The sequence below is a fragment of the Anas platyrhynchos genome, chromosome 6, assembly GCF_047663525.1.
Source record: "Anas platyrhynchos isolate ZD024472 breed Pekin duck chromosome 6, IASCAAS_PekinDuck_T2T, whole genome shotgun sequence".
Taxonomy (NCBI): Eukaryota; Metazoa; Chordata; class Aves; order Anseriformes; family Anatidae; genus Anas; species Anas platyrhynchos.
In genome coordinates, this window is record NC_092592.1 from 25,206,301 (window position 1) to 25,227,844 (window position 21,544).

At 36.2% G+C, this 21,544-nt stretch overlaps 1 protein-coding gene across 2 annotated transcripts in view; it reads right to left on the reverse strand.

The window, feature by feature from the left end:
- Window positions 1–599: 599 nt before the first annotated feature.
- Window positions 600–21,544, reverse strand: part of MARCHF5 (membrane associated ring-CH-type finger 5) — a 28,774-nt gene continuing 7,829 nt past the window's right edge. The window contains exons 2-6 of one of the 2 annotated variants that reach the window (XM_027460394.3): window positions 13,062–13,264; window positions 8,179–8,279; window positions 4,752–4,935; window positions 4,154–4,320; window positions 600–2,953 (exon numbers count right to left, since the gene is read on the reverse strand). In XM_027460394.3, coding sequence (XP_027316195.2) covers window positions 2,837–2,953; window positions 4,154–4,320; window positions 4,752–4,935; window positions 8,179–8,279; window positions 13,062–13,264 — 772 coding nt within the window. In that variant the 3' untranslated portion in view covers window positions 600–2,836. Of the gene's footprint in view, window positions 2,954–4,153; window positions 4,321–4,751; window positions 4,936–8,178; window positions 8,310–13,061; window positions 13,265–21,544 lie in introns of both variants that reach the window. The other variant, XM_038181140.2, reaches the window with a different exon arrangement.

Genomic DNA, 21,544 nt, shown 5'->3' on the forward strand with positions numbered 1-21,544 from the left:
AGGTGAAGAGGAGAAACATTATGGGAAATTATATAATTGCCCATAATAATTTACATAATTATGGCTCAGTTCTTGCATAAATGTTGATGTAATAGAAGAGAAACCAAGTTCAAGATAAGAATGTACACTGAGGAATGCTAGATAACATTTAATACTCCTTCTCTGAAGGTAAGGGGACATAAATTAACCATTAGTGAAAAAAATCCTTCCTGCAGCCAATATGATCAATTTCATCAACGAAAAGGGATCAGTGTATTCCCCAAATAAACTCAGTACATCAGCCAACCCAGAGATATCCAGTAACTCCCAATCCCAGTTTTGTATTACCAGAGGCCCTTCATGTTGCAACGATTAGTTTGCTTTCGATGTTTGAGAAATGCATTCCCCCATGTTGTTTAGTCACTAGAAGGGGGAAAGATATATTGTAAATTTCAGTATGAGCTTAAAGACTCAAAGTAATTTTTCCTTTACCTCAAGGTATTTCTTTGGGCTATCAACTTAAATTTACTACATAAATCTTTAGGAACGCATTACCACACAACATTTTCCATTCAGTAGTTTTGCTGTAGGCTTTTGTTCAACTCACGAAATACACTGGGGAGTGTAAAAAATATTTATTCAACCTAATTCAACATAACTGTAATTTGCAATACCAAAAACAAGATTTACAACATAGTAACCAAAGTAATGACCATCTGCTACTCAGTTTAAATCATTTTATAATCCATACAGTATTTTTTTTTTTTTTTTTTTTTACAATAGTTTCAATTTTCAGCAAAGACAATGACCTTTCCCATAGAACAAGTTTCAAGACCGCTAATTTGCATCATTCAATTCTTCAAGAAACTTTAAAAAACAGTAATAAATTGTCTGGAAATATATACAGTGAAGACCACTGAAAAGCTGTTTTCTCGAAATGAGGAATTCTGTAACAAATATGTATTACATTGTTTCAAGACTATTTTACAGAAAGCAGCAACTTGCAGAGGTTGCTACTCTATTTAAAGTTTATATAAAAGTGAGCCCACTAAGACAAATATAATCAGCAGCCTTACAAGATGATAGTAATTCTTCAGTTACAGCAAGAACCTTGAAGTATTTGATATGGATTGAATATATAATTTTCAATACCTGTAGTTTTTTTCAATACTAGGTGGCCATTATATACATTTCTATACAGTTCTAAAATATTACATCTCAGTATTTAAGACAAATCATACTATAGAAAAGGTACCATATTTTGAATTTCTTTAAGATACATTATTGCAATCAAATATGAAGTTCACTCTGCATTTACTTTGTTTCTGGTGAAAAGAAATATTTACTTATGAATACTTCCACTAAGTTTTTTTTAAACTGTTTTCGTTTTTTTTTTTTTTAAACCTGCCTCCATGCATTTGATGTACTATTATGAACGAGAAAGTAAACTGAGAAAAAACAAGTTGTTGTAGAGAAAACTCCAGGTACTAAATCTAGGTTAGGTTTGAGATGAATATTAAATGGCCATACTATGTTAGTCAAAATTTAACTTCACAAAACAGTTAATTTCTGTTGAAGTTTATAAATACATCAAATAACTGAAGTGCTAATGTCTCCCTCAGCAGGCTACTTCAAACATACTGTAACAGTAGAACTTACTGTATAAATAAATTAACTTAGGTTATTACACATTTAAGATTTATCTTTTGTTCTCTACAGAATGGGTTCAAGTTGTCTTAAACTGTCTAACCTGCTGGTACGTAGTATACTCAAGTTAGGGACCCAAAGTGTAGTGTCACCCTCCACCAGCCTGTGTTCCTGACTATCCTTCCACTGCAGCTGGCTTGGGCAGAGAAGAGTCCAATCCATATACAGGAGCTGATGTGTGCACCCAGAACTGGAAGTTTAAACTGACAGCTTCCTTCTAAATGTGGCTGTAGTGTTCAATGTTTCCTCACATTTCTGCAATTCTTTTCACTTGTACAGATGCTTACATAATCAAAAGGAACATGAGAACTAAACAATTACTCTAATACTTAACTAGAAAATAAGCAGCTGAAATTCACTTCCCATGTGATTATTTTACTGTGAAGGGGAAAACAAACAAAAGCTATCCAGTACCAGTTACAAAACAGTAAAAAAAAAAAAAAAAAAGGCCATGAGAAAGTGACACTAGGCACTGCAGAAGATACAACAGGACAGTAAAAATTATCAGCAATAAGAGTCACCTGGAAACCATGCTAATTTTGACAACTAGTACTTAGGTGACTGAAGCTGACATAAGTCCTGCAGTTACCTGTCTTTTGCTGTCTCTGGCCAGCCATTTGAGTATTGCGCACTCCCTGTTTCACACCAGCAAAAAAAAAAAAATCTTTATTGACCAACGTCCCACAATTACTTCTCCTTAGTAATGACTCACATTTCTTCTTCTAAACAAAAGAAAAAAGTCCCTTCATTGTGTGAAGTGCTGAAATGGATAATAGCCTGGGTGGGAAAACAGTAGAAAAAGGCATCTGGATGAGGCCTACATTAACTACACAATTTAAAGTGTTTTTATTCTGTATTCAATACTATTTTTTCCCCCCCATTCAGCATATTGGCTGTTTCAGAACAACCTGTTTCAGAATCCTGTTGTCCATGAGAAATACCCAAAAATAATGAAAGCAAGTCACATTCTTAGGTTCAGTGGTTTCTGAAAAGATTTATCCTGCCATATGACAGTGCTTTATTATACTTAAAGAAAAAAAAATAGGAGCAGCAACTTATCACAATTCTCCACTACTGTGCAATAATGATGGAACCAATACAACATGGAAACTTGTTAGGTGAGACTGTACGACATCAGAAGATCACAGCTTTATGCACCTTCTTGCTCAGGATAATTTAAGATTTTGCGGTGAGCTTGGCGCAAATACTGTTGCTGTTTGAAGTAAACCTTAAAAGCTCCTTTTATAGCAACAAAAGCAATTCCACCCTGAAATAAAAAGAGATACTGAATGTTGTAGGTTTTCAAAATCATATTGTTGCAATGCTCTTTGCAAAAAATTCTTGTTAAAGAAAGCTTCTTTTCCAACCAAATAGCATTTTCTTTTGAAGTTCAGCTAATTAGAACAATTTCAAATGATTACAACAGACCAAGTTTTCAGTCACAATGCAGTACTGCAGAGGTTCAGGTTATATATAAGGGATTACAAACCAGACCTATAGATCCTTTTGAAAGCTCTTATTTCTTAGAGTTTGACAAGTATTCTAGAAGTCAAAATCTATCCTATTTAAAGAACAAAGTAAACCAGATAGACATCTGCTTTCCTCCCTTCTCTGAATATATTATAGATGGCACAAAGGACAATACCTTTCCATAATCAAAGCTGTGAAAGACACCACTTGCCAAAGGCAAGCATGGAGTGAAGTAAACTTTTTTTTTTTGCAAGTCAGCTTTTATTTTTTTTTTAAGTTTTAAAGAATTGAGACGAACATAGGTTAAAGTGAGAAGAGACATTAAGAAGCCTTTAGTCTGCATGACTGGTTGTAGTATTACTGTGTCTAACATATGGCAGACGGGTTAGAGTTGGGAAGACACGTTAGAATTGGGAAAAAAAGGGGACTGAAGTGATAGTCAAATCAACCAGTGATACCACTTTATTAAACTGCATCTGCTTCCTCTGAAAAGGAGGCAAACCAGAGAGGTTATTCACATAGAAAGATTTGTCCTCTCCTTTTCTACCTCCATTCCAGTTCTATGGAGAGTTTATCTTTCCCCTCTTATTAAAATAAATTAAAAATATTCTTAGAGTAAACACAAGTTAATACAGAAAGGTTGAGAATGTAAACCCCAGTCTTCCCTTACAGAACTTGTTCTTAGAAGATACTGGGTCCTCATCTTCATTATCACCCTTAATTACTGTTAAGAACTGCCTAGCACAGTACCAGATATAGGTTTCAGCCTTGACCAGGAGAGATTAGTTTCAGTCATACGAGGAAAGAAGTCTTTCACACATGATGCTTGCCTACTGCTAAGACAGACAGCTCTAAAAGAATAAAACATCTGTCCACCCTTAATCAAATGCCACTTTCAAGTCCTAGCTCAACTTAGGCTTTTTATTTTTCCTCCCTCCCCCCTCAACACTTCCTATTCCCATATTATAATTGTGAATCAAACAATACTGAATCTTACCAAGATTGTCCTTTGTAAATTTGAGTTAACACTGCTGAACATCAGCTTGCCAACTATTGTGGCAATAGTAGGGAAAACTAGAGCTCCACATAGAATACGTGTAGCAGAGACGTGATCGGCCAAAGGGTTGGCCTCTGCTGGAATACGAGGAACAGGACATCCAATGCCTAAAGGGATGAGTAGGGAAAGAAAAGATTATATACAGCCACTGCCTTGAATAGCACAGCCCTCCCTCTGCTTCATCATAAATCTACAGCCCACCAACTTCATTATTCAGTTCAGTTACCTTGAGAACTAACCTTTTCAGTGAATATTCCATTTAAATTAAATGACTGCATTAATTTTTACTTTCAAAAATGAAGCCAAGATTTTCAGTAGCTTGTTTCATTACTAAGGCCTTAACTGAAACCATGCTCCTGCTCTTATTGCTCTTCCTTCCCCGCTAAATACTATACAAACACAATCCAAATAAACTGAACATAACAGATGGAAGGTACCATCACCTTCAATTAAGAATGGCAAAACATGACTTATCTCCCATCTCCTAGAGGGGCAAACTCAAGCTTGATATTTCCTTTTAAATTTATAATCATATTACCTGGAAATATGCTGTTCAAAATTTGGAGTTTATTAGAGTATTTGCGCCACAGTCTGAGCACATAGTCCTCCCAGCGAATCATCTTGCCCAGTATTAGCATAACTGGAATAGTGGGAAGTCCAATCAAAAGAAATAAAGGATCTGCTCTCTCCATGACATCAAGACCTTCTTTGTGACCCACAACCTGGTAAATACATATATATGTGGACAAACAGAAATGAACAGAAAACAACTTAAAATAAGTCTTTTCTTTTTTGGAGGACTGCCCACACATCAAGTTAACAAAAACCCCACTGTTTTACCTAACGCACTTAGTTTTCCCTTTGCACCTGTGGTTACTTATCAAGCATAATGCAGGTGAGCAAGCTACTAGCCCCAGTTAACAAATCATTAATCTTGTTGAGACCTGAAATACAGATCCCTACCATCTTAAGAAAGGTTTCATGTGCATCTGCATTTGAGTGAAGACAAATATTTAAAATACAAAAACAAAAAGCTTCCCAAAATGCATAGAACTGACCATTTTGCGAATCACTAATTCTGCAGTCAAACTGATTGTGTGTTGCTTATGAAAGGACAAATTGATAGCCAAGTATTTCAGAATGTTTTAGTCAGAATGTTACCTAGGAAAACCTTATGCAAGAGACCACAGTAATAAAAGTTATTGCTTCTCTAGACAATTCAGTAAGAGGTACATTATTTTCCATTGTAGTGGAAATAGCTGCAAGTTTCACTTGTACATTACTCAGTTTTACATGTGGTTAATGCTATAATTTTGAAGAACAGTTATTACTGATGTACTAAACTATGCTTCCGACATATGAAGAAAACTTAGCATTTGCAGCCTAAAACTTACAAATTACAACTGCAACACAAGAGTACGTGATAGTTTAAAAAAAAATTCTCTTTCAAAAAAGTGAATCTAACAGGGCTGAGAACAAAAAAGAAAAAAGGAAAGCTCTTGAAGAGCTGTGGGAAGTCCACACAGGATCAGTCTGGGAGGGACACCATCCTGTGGGAGGGACTGCACGTGGAACATGGGCCATGAAGAGTGACCATGAAGGAGCTGTGGAAATGAAGTGACGTGGACTGCCTGCAGCCCCCATTCCCCTGCACTGCTTGGAGGGAAAGAAAGTAGAAGAATGTGGATGGGGAGCAAGGTGTTTTCAGTTTGCTTTTAGTTTCTCACTGCTCTTATCTGTTAGCAACAGGCAATTACATTAAACTGCCTCTGCTGAGTCTGTCTTACCCATGACATCAATTAGTAAGGGATCTCCATGTCCTTATCCCAACCCATGAGCCTTTTTTCTCATCATCTCCCCCTGTTCTTTTGAGGAAGGAGAGTAAGAAAGTAGCATGGTAGAGCTGAGCAACTTACTGGTGTGCAACACCACACCTTTCTTTGAAAAGCATTCCATCTTACTCTTGTAGAACACAAAGTTCTATATTCTTTACCACAACTTCTAAAAATAGGCATAACCAGTATTGTTGCCACCAAAAGATTATTCATTCAAAAAAGTATTCAGCATTTTTCTTCCAGCTTCTTACCTTTCTCAACCCAAAATGTGATGTCTAATGTTATCCTTCTCCTTAATAGACCTCCTCCATGCTAAAAAGCCTCACTATCTTTTTTACTTTAAATTACTATTTTTCTGTTTTCAGTAACCTTGTACAATTTGTTACTGACTAGACCTACATCTGAAGTCACAATGTCAACCCTGTTTCTCCATCTGAAGCTTAATCTATAAGAAGAGCTTTTGTGCTTCTCCGGCCCTTCAACTGAAGGAAAAGGTCTGGAATGCATCAGAACAGAAATTGTATTAAACCTAGCAAATTTGGAGTGGGAAAGGAATAGAACAGTTCCCTCTTCTCCTAGTTTAACATCCTTCATTAAAAGCAAAAAATAAGTTATTAGACAGCATATCATTCATATGATCAAAAAAATTAAACCAGAAGAAGAAAGTTAATTCTTCAAACCCAAAATTTAACCAGCTTTCTGAATTGCTGTAGGTGTCAAGTTGTAACCATGTGATTGCTCAGCTAGACCCACAACTTGCCATTGCTTAAGGCCAGAATCTCATTTCAAAAGCAAAGCAATTACAGAAAGGAGTATTTATTTTTCCATTTGGTTATGTAGTTCTAGAGAAGCTACATAGATCATAAAAGTTCCTGTAGAAAAAGGCCCAGAGTGCAACGAGATAAGGACTAGTACGTTCCACTAAATTACATTTTTATTAATATAGTTGCTTGCAGTGGCCCTGTAAGGGGCCTCCTTTGGAGGAGGTGTTGAAAGTCATTTTGTGTAACTTTTGTGCAGCCACTTGACGCTGGTACCAGGGAGACCACATCAGCTCATTTGGGCTCCAGTTCAACTGGTTATCACATACATTTTTGCTATGAGGTCATGTACAAACAAAGGCAAATAGCACACAGTCTTGAGATGGAGCAATTTGAACTGCATGGCAGTACCACACAGTCCAAGAAACAGTAGGGCCACGTGACTTAAATGGATAAGCACTAGGTTGTATATGTAAACTAAGCTACAATTGTGTACTGTAATACCTAAGCATACAGATACATTTATTGTACAATCTATGTACAACTAGATTTCAGAAGTACTTCTACGCTTTCAGGCAAAACAAAGGTTATGGGCTATAGACGCAGGTATCAACTAAAATGGTAACAAAGGTCCTGCCAGTCTATGAAAAGTTGTCTTTCAGTTGAACTAGGATAGCTGTGAACAATAGTTAATAGTCCAGCACCTGTCAACATCATTTTTATATTCAAGTAGCAAGGTCTCAAGAACAGAAGTAGGACAGTCTTATCAATTAACTAGATAATCTGAATAATGAAAACATACTCTTAATCTGAAGTGGTCTGCATTTGTTGTGTATGCATCAATTGCATCATTCAGAGCATGCACATTTTCCTTCACATAACAAAGGAGAGCTAAGACCGAAAAATTCACTGTCAGCCCTTTGAATGCTACTAGCAAAATTACTTTCTTTATCTGCAGAAAAATAAAATCACTCCTTTTCCAAAGAAATGGAAAAATAGGAGTTGCCTACTCATTACTAGTTGTCTGGCACTAATAGCATTTCTTTGAGAATGGAAGTGGGTTCACCAGCCTGTCACAAGCAGAGCAGAAGTAATGAAGTTTCTTAGGTATAGACTGTGCACCCAATTTGAACAGGCATACTTGGCTTGATAGAGTATGATCAGTTAAAAAGCAAAAAGCTTTCTATCAACCTGTCCTAAATTTATTTGCTAACCACATGCTTTAGCTGCTTTAATCATTTTTAATATTTTAAGCTAATATTTAATGTAATTCTAACAAAAGAAAGGAGTTCTAATTAACTAAGTTTTTATTTTAAAAGCCTTGCTTTTAAAGACTGATAAGATCTAGAAATGGGGAATAGATGTGTACCTGCATCACTGTCACAGCTCCATACGTAACTGCTGTCCAGTATATAGAGCCCACCATTATTCCAGCTGCAGCAAACGGACATGCCTTTGAGATCAGACGATCTGCAAGATCCAAAACGTAAACAACTGGACCTATGACAGAGGAAAAGTAAGATTTCAAGATGTATGTATAAGCATACTAAAGAAAGCTCTCAGCATCTGTCACTGACAGAAAAGCTCAAACTAGGCAAAACATGAATCTGACATCCCACACGTGCTACTTATGAGAACGTACAGGTAAAAAGCTACTTAGCTAAACTTGCAATTTATTTCTACCTACCATTTCATTCATAGCAACATCTTCTGAGGGATAAATACACTCCTTACAGCACTGACTAATTTACACTGCTAGAATTGACTTAGCTCCCTTTGTGCATGTTGAATCAAAATCATTTTTTTTTTTTTTGTAGAAGTCGTTTTAGTCTTAATGGCTTTTTTGTTAAAATACTTTAGTTTTCAAAAGGAAAAACTACCAATCAGTTAAAGTGTACTCCCTAGGTGAAGCTGTCAAAGATCAGCATAAGAATGTTGTCACTAAACGTCATCCTACTCCACAGCAAGAAGTAGCAGCCAAGATAAAAGATTCCTTCCACTGGAAAGAGTTGGATTGCATTCAGTTTCTTTTTTTTTTTTTTTTTTTAAAAACAAGATGACCTCTCAAATATTGGAGGAAAAAACCTCTTCCTGGGTTATTTAGTGCCTTTGACAACAACGCACAAATAGAGTTCATTTTGTTCATGGACAGCTGCAATTTCCAGGACTTGCGCAGAGCAATATATTACCCTAACTTTGATGAGATAAGCTGGGGCATGTTCACAGCTTTTCTTTGTAAGACTGCATGAGAATCAGCAAAGCAAAAGTCAAAATTTGAAGAGTCTAGAAGGTATGTGTGAAAGTGAGAAAGGTTGTCACCATGATCACATTCCACACTTCTTTTGTATTTGTCAAACTTATCAGCATCAGCAGAAAAGTACTATTTTCATTTCATGTTTTAAAACAAGGACTTCAGGATGTATTATATAACTTGTCAGAAAGTAAACATAGCTGTTGACTACTTGTGCACACTTCTCACTATGCTGTGGACATGATTCTACATAAAGACTTCCTCCTCCAGTTCATAATGTTAATTTTTCCTGTTAGATACCTTCTACTTTTTTTTTTTTTGCATACTATTTGTACAGCAATAGCATCCAGAGACTTCATACAAGGATTGCAACTTTTTTTTTTTTTTTAACTGTGCAAATGTTATACTCAAGACCTGCAATTTAAACACAATCTAGCTTACATGCAGGCTTGGCAGAAGTAATTGTACATATGGCTAAGTTATGTATCTGTCCAGCAGGCAGTGCTGAGTAACTAACTTGGGCAGAACTGTGCTTATTTAACTTGCTAATCCAGTTCTGCTGGAGCCTCATGTCTTTACCCTACTACTCATGTACTTTAAATTAGCTACCTTTGCATGCAGCTTCTAGTAGAACGTGTTCTTTTAGTAAAAAAGCTCTAGTTTTAAAGGCAGGAAGCATCTTCCCTTGTGGCATGTAAGACAGAAAAAACCTCACCAGCACCCTGCTTCAAATACACCAACCAATGTAAATTAGTTCTTAAGTAGCTGACAAAGTGTAATTACAGAGATAATTTATTCTCAAGCCAAACAATTTAATTTTGATACCTATTCAAAAACAAAGTGTTTTTGAAGTAGGAACACTTTACTTAAAATACAGAGATGTCAAACAAGCAGTTCAATTGTATTAACAGTTATGTTTAATTTTCCAGACTTAAAAGATTGCTGGGCTACCTATCGATGTATTGAAGTAGCAACAAGGCCATAACTACAAATACTAAATACACAGTAGTTGACACATCTTGACTGCTTCCCACAGTCTCTGAAAATGCTGAGTTGCACTATTCAGAAAGCTTATATTATTTTGAAGGAGGTGAAGACATGAGACTCCAAAAAACAACCATCATGTTGAGTGAGTCTTAAAGGGCAAACACAAAGCACTGAAGCTTGCCTTATACATACCGGCAAAGTGGTAGTGCAACAGCGTAAATCTAAGACAAAAATATTAACAAATTGCACCTACTAATCCTAATCACAAAAGGAAGTAATTAGCTACAGATTAGGTATAGAAGTTTGAGAAAAGACTGGAAAAAATACATGTATGTTTTAGTTAGCCCTTCAGGGAAAAAGTAGCAAGAAAGAAAGGCAAACACCATCTTTTAGGATGGTACTTAGGGAAGTAGAAATTTAATAATACTTTTGTATTTTGTACTTTTTTCTTTAACATGTATGTCAATGATTTTCAGTGTGGTAAAAACAATTGCATTTTAACAGTGCCTTTTCTGCCAGGACTGGTTTTCTTCTTATTAAGCTGAAATAATTATCTAAAAGATAGGTAGGTTTTAAGCAGGTGTTTTTTGTTTTTTTTTTTTTTTGAAGAGGAAGCAATATTTTCTTATGTATTTAAAAAACACCTATTAATAACATGGTTATTACCAATCTCTAAAAACAGTATGCCCTATTAAATTTTAATTGGAATTATAACATGAAGATAGTGACTAAGAGGGGGGTTGTTTTGATTTGGTAAATACATTAGATTTACACTGTTACTTAAAGATAATAGCTAATGTTTAAATTGATATCTATGCCAATTACATTGTCTTTAAAAATGCTGTGTTAGGTGCCTTTCACAGACACCTATTTTCAGAAGTGTTTCCAGCAGTGTATTAGAGAGGTCTTAATGTAAGTAAGCTTTTGAACCATGCCACCTCATGGAAACTTGGTTAGATGCAACATCTACTCTAGCAACCTTTTTTTGTTTGTTTTGAGTTGTATGACTAGTAATGTCTTCAAATGTTATGGCACAGAGAGGGGGCTACTGGCAAGACTGCAGGAAAATATCCTAGCATCCTAACTCTGCCTGATGTGACCTTGATTGACTTATAGTTGAGTTGTGATGTAACAGTTCTGGGTTACTAAAAAGAGCTGCAAAAAGGGCACAACTGTCTCACTTGCTTAAGGACTTGAGCTCATAACTAAGCATTGATGAACACAAAATCATTCTCCGGCTCTGCTATGAACTTGTGTAACATTACATAAGACATCTGAAATTTTATGCCCCTTTCATCTTTACCATGAAAAAGCTGATAGCGTGAGGGAAACTATATCAAAAGACTCCAAGAAACCTGCATGCAAGAGCTGAACAGTCTCATACAAGAATTTCAGGCCAGTTTTATCAGAAGTAGAGATGTTAGTATCTAGGAAACTTAACTCCCAAATAAAGAAAGTATGCCACAAATTACAAGAACAAATGAAAATGCCTGTTTGTGTACACTTCTTCTCCAAACTACAGTTGTTTTCCCTTCTGCCCATTGCCAAAGTAAGATGTGAATGCATTGCACATAAACAGCTTCATGCATCTCACATAAACAGCTTCACGTTTGTGGCACATTTTCAGTGTCCAGTAATCAAAATCCCCCTTCACGCTCCCCCCCCCGTTCCACTCCCCAAGGTAATGCTAATTTATCATCACTTGATGCCTTCTCCACAATGAAAATTGATTCCTCTCTACCTTATCCTTATAGCAAAGCTGACTTGGGGACTGATATAAGAATAACATGGTAGTAAGTTACGCTGTTTTGTTTTCTTGATTATCACCAGTATACTAGTCCATATTTTCTTTCCCCTTGGCAATGTGTGAGTACTCAAAGGTTCCCTCACACCTTAATATTTTCAGCCCTTATACTAACAGAGAAGAGGTCCTATCCCTAAGAACTTACAATTCAAGTCATTTTCAATTGTTTCACTACAGAAATAAAATCTTATGAAGTCTTACTTCAAAATCCTTTAAGTGGCTATAGACACATGCTATAACAACGTGTAACAAGTGGTTATACTTTTGATCAAAATTGAAGTTTTCAGCTGCTATGGTGATGAAAAGACAACAGCAAAATAGAAAATTGACTGGAACAGCATTATTGTTGACTATGAACTGCCCCATTCATCTTAGCCCCACATTGAACATGAAATATAGTAAAGGACGCTGTGTGTGACAACAATAATTATTCATGTATTTCTGTATGTGGGAAAGGAGAATCAAATTACTGTATCAGTTACTCAAGGCAACATTTTATTCTCTTGCCCTGCTCAATATACCTTGTATAACATATGGGCAAATGGGGGTCCAATGGAATAAAAGCAATAACTTATTTTAAATGTTTGCCCCATATTGTGGCAGAGTCCTAGTTGGCTGCTAAGGTGAGTAGACCCTAGAAGACGATCTCCAACTTTTTGTTCCACCTTGATGAACAGATCTACAGCAGTGCCCAGCAACAAGATATATATTCAAGAGGCAGAATATCTATATTAAGATTCACTCAGGAATACTTCCTGAACAAAGTAAAAATGTTTTTCAGGTAGTGCAACAGGCTGCCCAGTAAGGTTTCTTCTTACGCATTTCTTTTTATAACAATTTCTCTGCATGCTGAGGAAAAAAAAAAAAAAAGGAGGGGGAAGGTGTTTATGTCCTAATGGAAATTGGTGAAAGAAGTCCCCGCTCTGCTCAACAACGGGGAAAGAAATCACAAAACCATACACTTAATTATAGGTCAGTCACCTGTAAGACTTAGTACTATACCTAAGTTGAACATATCCAAAATTTGCAGGAGATATTTAACTAAGCCATCAAATATGATGTAAGCAGAATACGATGTTTCTTGTCTGGAAAATGGACTAGAGAAGTTTCCAATAGAATTGACTCTGAGCATAAAAAGGCAAAAAATTAAGAACAACATGCAGAAACAATCAATTACATTATGTTTAAATTTAAATGATATATGTCTTACCTAGCTTTGGAAATACTATTAAATATTCTGCATTGCACTGAGGACAAGCAACTCTAGCAGTACTGTTTCCTCTTTGCTTTTCATCCACCCAGCGCTGTAGGCAAGTTTGATGAACCCATTTCGTGGAGCCCCTGCACCTGCAAGGTCTCACCCACTCTGCTGTCCGATCATCCTCATCGGTAGCAAAACAAACCCAGCAGCTTCTGAAATTAAAGGAAGGAAAAAAAAGATTTTTGCTACTTTTAAGTGCTTAAACTTTCACATGCAGTTTTAGAAAATGTTTAACAAGAAATGATTTCTGTTGCTTCATGCTTAATCACCAAAAAAGCAAGTATTTTGTACCAGACTTCTTCTGGTATTAACACAATATTAGACAGCTAGGTAGATGCTTAATGCATTCTGAATTACTAATTTATCTTTTGGGTCATTTATAACTTAAAAAGCACTGAGACGGTAGTCCAACCTCTATTTTTAAATTTTATTATCAGTATCTCCTTCCATACAAAGGATTTTGTAAGTTTTAAAATTAAAAATGCAAAATCTGTACAGTAGTCTGTTACCTGGGAAACTAAATCCAATGGATTTCCATGACAAAATTTAACAAATGATAAAAACGTAACAAACCTGAAAAAAATACCAAATTAATTCCTTTATCTTATTAAAAAGTATTTTGTTTTGATAGAACAATGTTGTATAATATAAACTAAATTACAAAGTACATAAACACTACTACAACACTAGAGCAGGAAAGCTCTGCTGTCTGAAGAGTTACCTGGATATACAGTTAGTATGTTTCAATACTTCAAGCTTCAAGTTAGAACCTGATGAAATTTAAGCAAGGCAAAATGTTGTCTAACAATTTCCTTTTAAAACCTCACTATTTTGGGTAGCATTCTGTTTGTAAACTAGAACAGTTTTCCTACAGAATAAGAATATTTTGTTTACAGGAATAACTGGGCCTACACAGTATTTGCAAGAGCTTGTTTTAAAGCATTGAATCTTTTTTTTTATTTATAGTGGTGGAAATATACTGAAATTAAGCTGCAAGTGGGTAAGAGTATAATGTAACTTGTAGCACTTACTATTAGCAAACATGAAAGAATGCAATTTAGGATGCAGATTCCAGGGAAGACTGCACAAAAAGGAATTTCAGTATTGAACAGTAACATCAGTAAAACTAACATAACTGATCTGTCACCATGTGCAGTTGTAAGTACAGAGCATATTACAGTATGTGCAGATGCAAGTTTCCTGACGTTTCTGCTCTGAAACCAGAACTGCATCAGTGCACATTTATGAAGACTGCTCAGTTTGAAGACTGACATCTTAGATCAAAACTACAACTTGTTTTGCTCATCCTAATGGCAAAGTAAATGTGAAGTCTGACTCAGCTCCTTTCTACCCTTCCCTGAAACACCTGTTTAAACCAGAATCCTTATGTTATGCCCTTGTGAAACACAATCCACCTGTTTACCTTCCTGGTGGCTCCGAGTACCTATGGCAGCCTAAATGGCATCAGCCTTCCGGAACCGGAGGAAAGACAGACTAGCCCTATGTTTGTAGGGGTCTAAATAAAAGAGCTGCAACCACTACAAAGACATGACAGTATTACCAAGCATCACAGATACTGTGGTTCATTGCACTCGATCAAGGAGTTCTTAAAGAACTCCAGTTCTTATGTTTAACTTTTTTTTTAAAATACCAAGGAAATCCTCATTTATTGTAAGAACAAACAATACAAAGTGACTTATAGCATAGTTCATCTTCCACAGTTTTATTCTTTAATCTATTAATAGGTGAAGTTTCACTCATTCACTCCACATCCTATTTAAGGCTACATTTGTAACTTAGATTTTTGTTTCTCAGGAGCTTTACAACAGAGCTACTTATGGCTGTAGGTGCCAGCAAAGCAAGATGCCACCAAGCCACAGAAGTCTGAAGTGTATTCAAATATGAGATTTCAGCATGAAAATAATCTTGTTGCACTTCAATTTTAACCAGTGAATTTGTCCATGAATGCCCTGTAGATTAAATTCTATTCAAGTTTTCTGTTAAGGTCAATATGAAAATCTGCATCATTTCCTTAATTGCTTCATCCAATTTCTTGCCAGGCAGTCATATCTGAAAAACTGGAAGACCCATGAAAAGAATAACAAAGTCCTTTACAGACTTAAGTCGATAGCACGTCATGAATAATGAACAGTAAATTCCTTGTATTTTTGTCATCAGTTTTATCTCTTTCCATTGACAGCAGCTGTAGCAGAAAGAGCTAAATAAAACCATCTCAAAACAAGCAGCTTGGCTCTTGCCAGATTTTCCATTTTCTTGTACTGAATAAAATATGACCTTGATTCTCGCTACTGAATGAGGTTGCTACTCAGATAACCTGAAAACAGAAAAGGCTGACAAGGTAGAACAAAGCATTGTTTCTGATAGAAACTCTAACCTTTTTTCCTTGATGACTTTCTACAGAGCCAAATCAATACTACTAATGTATTTTTCCATACTTCCTTGGCAAAAAAAAAAAAGCACACTACACACAAAAAGCCAGCCAGTAATCTCTTTGAATATAAGATTACAAATGCCTTTTAGATTCAGCTCCCCATTATCTTAAGCTGTCTAGTGTCAAAAATTCAATTCTGACTGAGAGTAACTCCCTCAGTGTCCATTTTATTCTCCAAAGATAAACTCCTTTCAGGAGACTGCACATGTCAAGAGCAAGCAAATAAATAGAAAGCTGTGTTAAAGACCTGTGAGCCTGCACTCCAAATATTGTATGAGTAATTGAGAAATCCAGGGCCTGCCTAAAAAGGTTTCTCCAACCCATGAGTTCATTGCCAAGGAAGCCACTCTCCTTGAAGGTATACCCCAGTAAGATGCTGCACAACAACAGGCATACAGGCAGACTGCTCCCTGTTTTACTGGGTTATACTCCTTCTAAAGGTTACTTTCTTATTCAAATGAGCCTTAAATAGCAAGAAGGAGAGGCTCTAATTCATGTTACTGAAATCAAATTTGCCAGTCTGTGGGAGCTGAATTAGTCATGATACAGCTTTGTTTTCAGGCAGGCATGACTCTGCAAGCAATACAAAAAAGTAATTTCAGAGCAACGTTAGCTGTATACTACCAGTCAAAAGTTCTCAAAAATCTATAAGGCCCCATAAACCCAGTGGACATTCCTGTGTCCACAACACTTAATGGAAAGAGGGCTTGTGAGACTAGGACAGCACAGCTGTTTATAGCCTGGTTCCAAGTATTCAGTGCTGCAAGCCTTGGAATTTTTCCCTAACGTTCAGTGGCATACACATAGGACCTGCAAATAAAAGCAGAGAACTGAGTGAAGAAAATTGTCCTAGGACTTTTAGCAGGACTTCACACTTACCATGAGCTAGAAAGCATTCTCCTTCCATTACAGATCCTTCATAAAAATACAAGAAACCTAAGATTTCTTTTTTGCATTCCTCCCATATTATAAAGCACAGCACTTTTCCACAAAGAAGCAAAAATTTGCTTTTATCTTGATATCAGAATACAGCATCCTTATTCTGCTAAGCCGTTAAGTGCCTGAGTGTCTTATCACAATTGAATTTCACATCCAAAAAGAGTGAAAAGGCTGAAACAGCTCATAACAATGGCAGCACAGTGAACCAATGCATACAGACCTACATATCACAATGGGAGAAGTTGGTTAGCAGAAGACTACAGCAGAATTAGACAGAACACCACTATTTCCCCAGGCCTCACATCACTTCATCTTCAAGCCAAGTTCTGTCTATCAAACTCTAGAAGTCCTTACAGTGTCCTAAGAAAAAAACAAGTACTCTCAGAGTGCAGAGAGGAGTCCAGTGAGGTACCAGTGCACATATATTCCAGGGCAAGGGCACCAGCCTTGGAAGCTCCATCATGACTTCTCCTGACCCTTTTTAAGGCAACACACCATTGCAGGCATATGCCAACTGGAATCATTCCTCTAGAAAGCATGCTGTCCCCTTGAAACAAAGTGTAAAATATTAAACGGAAGTTGCTAAAGGTCAAATGACCTAATATCCAATTCTGCTTTGCCTGGTCATCAATGATAGGGTGTACTGCTGAGAAAAAGATCTAGAAACAATACTAACTAACCTTTACCGCAGAAGTATTACTTTTGTCAAAAACAGCTTGATATTCTCTATTTCAACTTTCCCTGCTAACATTGGCATTAACATATGGCCACACAACCAGTATCCATATAAAGGCCCTGACTTCCTCTAATCATTGAACAGCATTGTTTAAACTGAGTTCTAAAAAGCTTTTAAAAAGTCCACAGATGACTAAAACCTAATAAGCAGTCAAATGCATAAAAGCAAAACAAAATAATTAGCTAGAAGGTGTACCAGAAAGATCTAGTGATTACCAGAAGTTCAACTTAAACTTATTTATATGCTCTCAATTATAGCTCCAATTAAGGAGAAATATTTTACACTTGAGTTAACCGCACTATATAAAGGCAGAGATACAAGTAAAGGACAGTTCACAGAATCCTGCTGGCAACTTTCTAGCTTGCGGATAAAATTAAACCTTGGACTGCCAGCCACCACCTATTGTGCTTGGATCGTGCCTTACAAGGCTTTACGGCCTTTGCTTCCAACCAACCTTCAACATGAAGCTCCCCACAGATGTAGTTATCATACATTTAAGCACTTCCAAGCTCTCATTGGGTTTTAGCCCCTAATTTATCAAAGAATCTGAACTAATGGTAAAAAATAAAATACTTCAGAACAAATTAAACTGCTACAACCAGTTATTCAAGCCTATGCCTTCTGTAAAGACTTCAAAATTCAATTATCTTGAGGGCTTCACTTATTATTATCATACTCACTTTCTCAAAAGGAAAATTTGAGAAATCAGCAAGGCTCAGTGGCCTTACTCTGGGTCTCTACATACACGGAGAACTTTACTGTTATAAACATTTGTTTTATTTAAGGGGAGATGGAAAACAGGGCCCACCTAAAAATGTGCAAAGGGTAAATCAGGCAACACCATTACTCATGTAATAAGTACCTTATTACTGAAACATTTTTACTCATTAAGCTGACATTATTATATTTTAGCAATTAGGCATACACCTCTGGCAATCTAGGACACTAAGCAACTGCTAGGGGGCAGTAACACTTGATTCTTACCATCAGACTGAGGAAGGAAAAAGTGACTAAAACCAAATGGGGAAAAAAACCATGCACACGAATTACTTCCAAAACTGAAAAATGGTTTGAATGTTATTCAAATGGGATGGCTTAACATGTAGTCAAGTGTACATAGCATGTACTGAAGAATTTTAGTAGCATTAAGTCAATGCCTTAAACATTTGAGATTCTTGTAATACAGATAGTATACTATAGGGAAAACATTCTTAGCATTGTTTGACAAAACCAGCAATGATGATGAACCTAGAAAGTAAAAACTAACAGTAATATGTAATATTACTAATGTAACAATACCACTGTTTCATGTCTCAGCTTCTCTCAGCACCTAACTGCAAAGCACAATGTCAATGCATAATCAAAATAGTAAAAAAAAAAAAGATCAGCTAGATTTTGTATAGTAATATTTACCCTGGCTGAAGGAGGAAAAGCAGCTAGCATGTTCAAGATGCTGCAAGAACTCCAGATGGCAAGATGACCACACACAGCATTCTCCAACTGATAACACGACCTGCTAGTAAGGTAGAACACCCAACTTCTGACAAGCTGAACTATCTGATTTTTATGCCAATAAGAGATTAAAGGAGGATGGATTGTTATCTGACACTAAACAAAAAAAAAAAAAACACAAAAAACAAACAACAACTTAGTTCTATCAACACTGCCAGATTTAGCAAAGGAAGACAGCTTAAAACCTCAAAGTAGATTTAAAAGTTATTCTTCCTGTAATTCATCTGCAATCTACTGTATTAAATTCTTACATCAGCCCTCACTCCCCAGGGATATTTTACACATTTCTCTGTGCTAAACTTTGATTTTTGTCTGTTTCCATGGTTTCCAATGCATCAAATTTACTTGCCAGACAATAAAAGCATAGCAAACAAGAAACCATATATCTGTCAAACTTCAATCTTTTGAGGCCTCCTGGGAAAAGTGTCTTTAACTATACCCTTGATCACAGTCATCATGACCTGAATTCTACTCTTTTGTGGGAGAAAAAGATTACTTGCATCATTGCTTTCAGTAGCTCAGTCAATACCCTCTCCAGCTAGACAGTGACACTTCAATTAAACCAATGCATACAGAACGTTGGCAAAAAAACCCACAACATTTAATCAAGAACAATGCACAGAAAGTGACTCATTTAGCTCTCCATCTTATAATGCTATATGACTACAGATAAAGAGAGCATAGGGAAAGGTTTGAGTGAAAAAATACCAATGCCAGCAGCAGAAAATTAATCTGAGGCTCTAAAACACAGGAGGCTGTTTCTTAGTATAAAGAGACTCAAAGCATGCCCTGATACTCTACAAAGACACTGCTTTTGCTTAATTACACATACAAAATTTTCCCCAGTCATTGTTCCCAGAAAACAACTTTCTGACATCATCGCAGAATTAAACGAATTAGCGTCGAGGCAAACCTTGACATCAAATCAACTCTGCTTACTGCAGCTTGCTCGGAAGCACTGCTCATGCACCAAGGTTAGGTATTACCGCACAACTGCTTCATGCTTAATCATGGTTCTGTTAGTAGCTGGGCCATTTGATGAGCAATAACTATACCCATTTGTCCTCTATCAGACAAGATGCAAGTTTAAACAAGTGTTCAGTTGACGTAAAAGAATTTAACCTTTAATCGTTCAAGTTCTGAAGCAAGGAATAACAAGCATTAGTCCTTCATATCTCCTGGAAGATTTACTTTTCCATAACAGAAGGTTAACATTTACTTATTAGCTTCCTCAAGCAAGCACTAGCCTTAACTGTTTTCAAAGATTAGCATCAAGATATTTTTAATCTGTTTTAAGCCGGAATGTTGAATACAACAGCCAGTCTCAAAAAGACCTAAGTTTCCACTACAGAAAAGTCATGAAACAATGTAAAATATGGGGGAAGGGGAATAGAAGTCGTATCAGAAAAATAGTAATACTGGTAATCTGTAGTATATGTATAAAGCAGATGTTACACATATCAGAATCAACACAAATACAGAATAGATCAATGCTGACACATCTAAACGTTTATCCATCTTGACATTAAACCTGTGCTGTGACAAGCACAGGATAAAAGAGGAGAAATGCAGTTACGTTCCATTTAGAGTCTGCACTGGGCAAGCCAACCGTGCAGTAATTTTCCAGTATCACCCAAGTAATGTGTGAAAATACAATTTAGTCTTTAGGCATAATACATTTAGAAGTAAACACATTAGCATCAACTTAGAGCCAAACATATGGCTGTTCACTTCACGTTCCGTTCTTAGGCAAGGTAACTGTGAAACGTTCAGTTTCTTGTACAATACATACCTATAGAGTTCCGTGGTTAAATTGGGTAAGCAATTTTTGTTCTGTTCATCCAATGAAGAAAAATAGGAAGTGGGGTTCTAAAGCTGCAAAAATTGGCAGGAAGACTTTCAAGCAAGCAAATTGCTTTGAATTCAAGAGCTTATATAATAGATGCTATTACTGAAGTTATATTCTCAGTTTATAACTTCTATTTTTAACAGTATAAGAACACAAACCAAAGAGCTCTACAAGAGCCTGCCATCTTACAGCTTCCTAATATTTATAATAAAAACTGAACAATTTGAAACAAAGATCACAAAAAAAAACAATTCAAAATGTTTTTTTAAACTCCAAGAAGGCATTTTTTATATTAGTAGCTCAAAATCAGTTATTAGCTAATTAGTTATTAGATCAAGAACAGCTAGCTACTCAAATTTGGCAGACTCTGAACATTTGGAAGAGTCTTTAGTCTGAGTAAATGTGACCCAAACTCCAAGGAGCCTGACCATAACATTAAGTAACTCTCCCCTGTGCCCTGCAGAACTGGCTGTATGACTCACCAGCAGAGCAATCACAAGCACTCAGCACATGGCCTTCTGTAATGATATCCTTCACAGAAGGCTAACTTGTGCTGGCACATTTTAACTCCAGTATAAAATATTGGCTTCTAAACAAAGTATTCAGATCCCAGGAAGAGGAGAAACATATATAACATGAGACAAGATCAGAAAGCTACATAAAGGAGACATTACAACCTTGAAATCATGTTGTTTTGTTTTTTTTTTTTAATTCTTATGTCCTGAAAAGATTGTGAAGAAATCAGATCAGATTCAAAAGACTAGATACAAATAGCTTCTTAAAAAAAAAAAAAAAGAAAAACACAGAAAAATCACTGAATGCCAGCTACTTTTACTCACTGAAATTCTACTATTTACCACCTTTGCAATGTGTTAACACTGTCTTGTTAATACATATACCTTGACAAGGCACATCTCCTGCATGACCAGCATAGTCTGCTCATG